At 41.3% G+C, this 7,430-nt stretch overlaps 1 protein-coding gene across 1 annotated transcript; it reads right to left on the bottom strand.

The window, feature by feature from the left end:
• Positions 1 to 4,379: 4,379 nt before the first annotated feature.
• Positions 4,380 to 5,318, bottom strand: LOC309568886 (olfactory receptor 4Q3-like; the record flags this gene model as incomplete). The annotated part of the gene is made up of 1 exon (XM_082274667.1): positions 4,380 to 5,318. One exon carries the CDS (start codon positions 5,316 to 5,318, stop codon positions 4,380 to 4,382), a length of 939 nt encoding a protein of 312 aa, XP_082130793.1.
• Positions 5,319 to 7,430: the final 2,112 nt, after the last annotated feature.

Genomic DNA, 7,430 nt, shown 5'->3' with positions numbered 1-7,430 from the left:
CTATCCCGCAATTTAATTTTTTACACTCAAACAGGGTGTATATTGAATAGCGGAATAGGACAAATTTTACAAAATGGTGTATCTCACACGTACAAACACCAACTAGACCCCGATTACAATTTTTTGTACCCTAAAGGCAGGATGAGGAAGAGGAGTAGGAGGAGTTGGGAACAGGAGCCAAACTAAAGCGCCCTGCAATCCTCGGCGGTAGAAGGAGATACGCCAAACAAATTTAAAAAGGTGTATCTCACATGTACCGATACAGACTATCCCGCAATTTAATTTTTTACACTCAAACAGGGTGTATATTGAATAGCCGAATAGGACAAATTTTACAAAACGGTGTATCTCACACGTACAAACACAATCTAGGCCCCGATTACAATTTTTTGTACCCTAAAGGCAGGATGAGGAGTAGGAGGAGTTCGGAACAGGCAGGAGGCAGACTGAAGCACCCTCAAATCCTCGGCAGTATGAGATGCGCCCCAAAAATTGGAAAGGTGTATCTCACACGTACCGACACAGACTATCCCGCAATTTAATTGTTTATACCCAAAGGTTTTGATTAAATAGCGGAATAGAAAATATGATCAAAAAAAGTGTATGTATCTCACACGTACAGAAGCACACTAGGCCCCAATTACTATTGTTTGTACCCCTAAAGGCAGGATGAGGAGTAGGAGGAGTTTGGAACAGGCAGCACCCTCAAATCTTCAGAAGTATGAGATGAACCCCAAAAACTTGGAAAGGTGGATCTCACACGTACCAACACAAACTATCCCGCAATTTAATTGATCCCCAAAGGTTTTTATTGAATAGCGGAATAGGAAATATGATCAAAAAAAGTGTATGTATCTCACACGTACAAAACCACACTAGGCCCCAATTACTATTGTTTGTACCCCTAAAAGGCTGAATGAGGAGTAGGAGGAGTATGGAACAGGCAGCATCCTCAAATCTTTAGAAGTATGAGATGAACCCCAAAAACTTGGAAAGGTGGATCTCACACGTACCAACACAAACTATCCCGCAATTTAATTGATCCCCAAAGGTTTTTATTGAATAGCGGAATAGGAAATATGATCAAAAAAAGTGTATGTATCTCACACGTACAAAACCACACTAGGCCCCTATTACTATTGTTTGTACCCCTAAAAGGCTGAATGAGGAGTAGGAGGAGTATGGAACAGGCAGCACCCTCAAATCTTCAGAAGTATGAGATGAACCCCAAAAACTTGGAAAGGTGGATCTCACACGTACCAACACAAACTATCCCGCAATTTAATTGATCCCCAAAGGTTTTTATTGAATAGCGGAATAGGAAATATGATCAAAAAAAGTGTATGTATCTCACACGTACAAAACCACACTAGGCCCCAATTACTATTGTTTGTACCCCTAAAAGGCTGAATAAGGAGTAGGAGGAGTATGGAACAGGCAGCACCCTCAAATCTTCAGAAGTATGAGATGAACCCCAAAAACCCCAAATATCATTCAGCTCTGCTGCAGGCCACAATTTAATTTTTTTTAACCCAAGGCTGTATATTGAATAGTGGAATAGAAAAAAAGTGTATGATTTTTGAAACCACTCAATATTAGCACATGTGAACTGAACACAGCAGTGTATGATCAGTCACTCAGCACAGCACAGCTGAAAGAAAAATGCTGCACACAGTGCCTGATAGAAAAATACTTTAATCCCTCCTCATCAGTGGGCAAAAAAGATTGTGTTCACTGCACCCCAAAAAGATTGTGTTCACTGCACCCCAAAAAGATTGTGTTCACTGCACCCCAAAAAGATTGTGTTCACTGCAGCCCACACACAGCAAAATGGATGTGGACCACTGACACCTGCCTATCTCCTATCCCACACCACACAGCAATATCGATTGTAGTTTGTAGAACACACTGTCTGACCCTAAAAATCAGCAGACTCTGTCCCTAAAAGGATTGATAAGATTGTAGATCGGTCACTGCAAACCCCACCCCACACAGCAATATCGATTGTAGTTTGTAGAACACACTGACCCTAAAAATCAGCAGACTCTCTCCCTAAAATGCCTACAACTCGCCCTGCCTAACACACTCCGACCTGTCCCTCAATTCTATCCGGACACAAATGTTTTTTTTTCCTGTCTGTCCCTAATCAGCAGCCAGCACCCCAAAAAGATTGTGTTCACTGTACCCCAAAAAGATTGTGTTCACTGCACCCCAAAAAGATCGTGTTTACTGCAGCCCAAAAAGATTGTGTTCACTGCAGCCCACACACAGCAAAAGGGATGTGGACCACTGACACCTGCCTATCTCCTATCCCACCCCACACAGCAATATCGATTGTAGTTTGTAGAACACACTGACCCTAAAAATCAGCAGACTCTCTCCCTAAAAGGATTGATAAGATCGTAGATCGGTCACTGCAAACCCCACCCCACACAGCAATATCGATTGTAGTTTGTAGAACACACTGACCCTAAAAATCAGCAGACTCTGTCCCTAAAAGGATTGCTAAGATCGTAGATCGGTCACTGCAAACCCCACCCCACACAGCAATATCGATTGTAGTTTGTAGAACACACTGTCTGACCCTAAAAATCAGCAGACTCTGTCCCTAAAAGGATTGCTAAGATCGTAGATCGGTCACTGCAAACCCCACCCCACACAGCAATATCGATTGTAGTTTGTAGAACGCACTGTCTGACCCTAAAAATCAGCAGACTCTGTCCCTAAAAGGATTGCTAAGATCGTAGATCGGTCACTGCAAACCCCACCCCACACAGCAATATCGATTGTAGTTTGTAGAACACACTGACCCTAAAAATCAGCAGACTCTCTCCCTAAAATGCCTACAACTCGCCCTGCCTAACACACTCCGACCTGTCCCTCAATTCTATCCGGACACAAATGTTTTTTTTTTCCTGTCTGTCCCTAATCAGCAGCCAGCACGTTGATGTGTGCTCTCTCCCTGAACTAAACAGCAGAATGACGCCGCAGCGGCGCTGCCTCGAACTTATAAAGACTTGGTCACATGCTTCAGACGGCCAATCACAGCTACTGATACATTTGTAGGCATGGCTGGGATGGCTTAGGCACACCAGTTAAACGCTTGTTGATTGGCTGTTGAAAGCCCGCCATGAAAAGCGCGCCAAAGCATGCAAAACCCGGAAATAAAACGACCGAACACGGATTTTTACCCGAATATACAGTAAAGTTTTCGGGTCCGTGTTCGGGTAACAAAAATCCAATTATTCGGTATGAACACGAATAATACAGTCCGTGTTCGCTCAATCCTAGTCACCATGTAAGTTTATCTCTTGTTTAAATACATTTGTTGTCAAGGATAATGCACTATTGGCGGTCTATTTTCCTATCTCTGGGTGGAGTTACACATTTAATAGGCACCACCATCTGCATATGTGAGCCCCATACTCCATTGTGAAGTGAAGAGGACCATATGTGTCAAGAGCTGGAGCCATTCTTATGTACTATCTGGGCTTAGGAAGTTATATACTATCCATTTGGTTCAAAGTCTGCCCTCCATTATTATCTGGTAAGAAGCCTATTTTACCACCGGGTGACACCAGACATGGTTTACCACTGAGATTGTGAATTTTTGGTTATTTCACGATTTTATTTAAAGTGCATATGGTAAGGGGCCACTTCATCTCCTTTTCACTTTGGACCACGTGGTGCTGGTTTGCAGTTGCAAGATTTGAAGATGTCACTTTAATTCATCTATTCACCTACTTCAGTGACTCTTTGATTAGAGCTCCCTTTTCGTGCACAGTCACTTATTCACATATTGAGAGACTCTTTGTTTAAAAAAGAATTTTTTTTGCATAGTTTGCATCACTGTTTATTTATTTTGGTGGTTTTCCAGCACAGCATCATTGTTGACACTTTGTTGTTTAATTTACACACCATTTACCAATGCATTTTTACATACAGCCAAAATGATTGGCTGTAACCTGCTGACAAACACACAACAGGTTAGCAGGGGGCGAGTGGATGCTGCCCACTAGCACTAAATGTGCTGTTAGTGGACAGCAAGTGGTTACTGGGAATTGCTGCATTCTTCATAATCAACACACGTGTAAAAGATACCTAAGAGAACATGTTTGTTACCGACTTATTCGCCTAGAGAAAATAAAGGATAAATGCCTTAGGGATAAAACGAATGCAGCCACCACATTTAAGGATGGGTAAGCTGCAATATACTTGTGATTTACAAGTGCCTAAAAATTTTCTACAGTACTGTATTTGCTAAGAAAAGAACAACAGCCTAATAGAGAGTGATTTTATGCAGTAAATCTCTGAATATACTTATATTCATATTTATCTCTGATAAACAGCATACAATGTAAATTCAAACTTTCTTCTATTTATTGTTCTTTTTGTAGTATTTTCTTGCATAAAATTAATTTAATAGCAGTCTTTACCTCTTTGTTTCTTAACGTGTAAATAATTGGGTTCAGTAGGGGTGTTACCATTGTATAAAATACAGACACCACTTTATCTACTTTATATGATACAGAGGGTCTTAAATATATGAAGACACTAGACCCAAAAAAAAGGGTGACAACAGCGAGGTGCGCAGCACAAGTCGAAAAGGCTTTTCCTAGCCCCTCTTCAGATCGGGCTTTAAGTATGGTTTTAATGATACCCATGTAAGACATAAGTAACACAAGGAAGCAAAGCACAGAAATCAGCCCACTGTTGGCCACATATACTATTTCGATGAGTAAAATATCTGAACAGGCCAGTACCGACAAAGGGTGGATGTCACAAAAGAAATGCTCTATTTGATTTGGTCCACAAAAGTTCAGTTGACATGTCATGATGATCTGAATTAGTGAATGTAAAAAACTGGTGGCCCAACAAACAAACTCGAGCCAATGACAGACAGTCTTGTTCATAATACTGGAATAGCGCAAGGGGTAGCAGATAGCAATGTAGCGGTCATAGGACATGACCGTTAGGAGAATGCACTCTGTTCCTGCAAAGAAATGCAGGAAGAACAGCTGGGTGATGCAGGAATTAAAGGAGATTGTGTTGGTTTTGGAATGGAAGTCAGATAAAATTTTGGGGATGGTAACTGTAGCATAGAACAAGTCTACAAGAGATAACCTGCTTAGAAAATAGTACATGGCTGAATGGAGACGTGCTTCAAAATGGACTGCCATTATGATAGACAGGTTTGCCAGCAATATAAGAATGTAGATAATGAGAAGGAGAAGAAATAGGGCAATGCTGAGGCTGGGGAAACTGGCCAATCCCAAGATTGTGAACGCTAGGACTTTGTGTTGGTTAGTGGAATTCATTATTTCTAGGAATAAAATAATAAATTAGACTAAATTAATTAATAGTAATAGATGAAAATACAAAAATATAGCTAAGTTCATGCAAGATATTTCATGCCCTTGATTTATTAAAAAAAAATAACAGTGAGAGCGATAAATTGTAGTTTTTTTAAGCTGCTTGTGTCTTATTTACTGTCCAGTGACAAGTACTGGTTGCTCCCAGGATTCAAACTGAAATTGGACCTAAAGATCCAAATGTTTCATGTTAAAGTGTCAATAAACCACCATAATTAAAAAAATATCTATAAATGTAGCCTTACTGTACATGCTGTTCCTACTCTGTCACTATTGCATTAGTTTTCTGCAAAAACCATGCCGATCCTGCTGTTCTCTATCCCGCCCTCCAGTCCATGTCCCAGCTGCAGCTGGGGATTCTGCAGAGCAACTGTTGGCAGCTAGTGCACATGCTTAGATTTCAGTGTGTTTCCTCCTTGATCACATCTGAGCAGCCCGTGTGACTATAGAGTCACACATGTGGATGTACATACTGGGTAAGGACAGCCCTATCCCTCCCTTCTCCTCCATACCCACTAAACAGATAAACAAAATGGGGTTGGGATGTCACATCTTGATTGATGGAGGCTTCACCTCCCTCTAATTCTAAGCACATACTGTACACACAAAAGACACAGGCTAGATGGGTGTGACAGCCTGTGATTGGCACAAATCCACTCACACCATGTTATTGCCCAAAAAATAAAAAAGATTTTAATGAAAATAAATATATATTTTTATGACAATTTAAAACAGTTTTTTGATATTCATTTTTTTTCACTCTGTATTCCAAAGCCTTTTTTTTTTTTTAAGTTTCACTTTAAGTGCTTTAACCGGTTGCCGACCGCCGCACGACTATATACTGCGGCGGTCAGCCCCGGCCAGGCAGAGTGACGTATCGGTATGTCACTCGCCTGTCACTGACTTGCGAGCCTATCGCGGGCGGGCGCGCGCCCGCCGAGGCGCGCGCCCGCCGCGGCTCGTTCACAGGCAAGTCAGTGCGTGTGACCGGCGGACTCGATGTCCGCCAGTCACACTGCGATCGCTCCTGTGAAGGGAGAAAGACAGAGCAGCTTGTGTAAACAAGCTGCCTGTCAGTTCTCCCTGTGTAAAAGTGAAGATCTGTCCGTTCTACTATGTAGAACGGTGGATCTTTGCTTTTACACCAATAGGAATGTCCCTACACAGTTAGAAGCACGCCCCTACGACACACTTAACCCCTCCCTGTCCAATAAAGTTAACCCCTTCCCTGCCAGTGTCATTTTTGCAGTAACAGTGCATATGTATAGCACTGATTACTGCAGTAATGTCACTGGTAACCCCAAAAGTGTCAAAAATGTCAGTCAAGGGTCCGATCTGTCCGCCGCAATGTCGCAGTACCGAAAAAAAAAATCGCAGATCGCCGCCATTACGCGTTAAAAAAAAAAACACCAAAAATGACAAAAATCTTTCCCTTTGTTAGTAAACGCGATAACTTTTGCGCAAACCAATCAAAATACACTTTTTGCGATTTTTTTTACCAAACATAGGTAGCATAAAACAAATTGGCCGAAAAATGTTAAAAAATTTTGATTTTTACTTTTTTTTTTGGGGAATTTCATATAAAAAAATGTGAAAAATATTATTTTTGCAAAATTTACGCTCTTTTTTTGTTTATAGCGCGTGATCAAAAAATCGCACAGGTGATCAAATACCACCAAAAGAAAGCTCTGTTTGTGGGAAAAAAAGGACGTCAAATTCGTTTAGGTACAGCGTCGCACGACCGCGCAATTGTCCGTTAAAGTTACGCAGTAAAAAATCGCAAAAAAAACCCTGGTCCTTTAGCAGCCAAATCCTCCGGGGCTTAAGTGGTTAATGCTAAATTATGAGTGAGTCTAACACCTAAAGGTATTTATGACCACTCACAGAGAGTACTCCCCTGATAGTACCCTAAAGCGTGAATAAAAAACACATTACCAACGTCTGTTTTAAGTATGTTTGACATCTTACCTCACTGTATATTGTTTTTCTTTTTTTTTGTGAACCTTTTCTAAAGTATTTTTCCTGGGCATTCGGATTGGCTCGGCGGCGAAGGGTAGG

This window comes from Pelophylax lessonae, assembly GCF_965119305.1.
Source record: "Pelophylax lessonae genome assembly, chromosome: 12".
Taxonomy (NCBI): Eukaryota; Metazoa; Chordata; class Amphibia; order Anura; family Ranidae; genus Pelophylax; species Pelophylax lessonae.
This window is presented reverse-complemented; position numbering and strand designations above follow the sequence as displayed.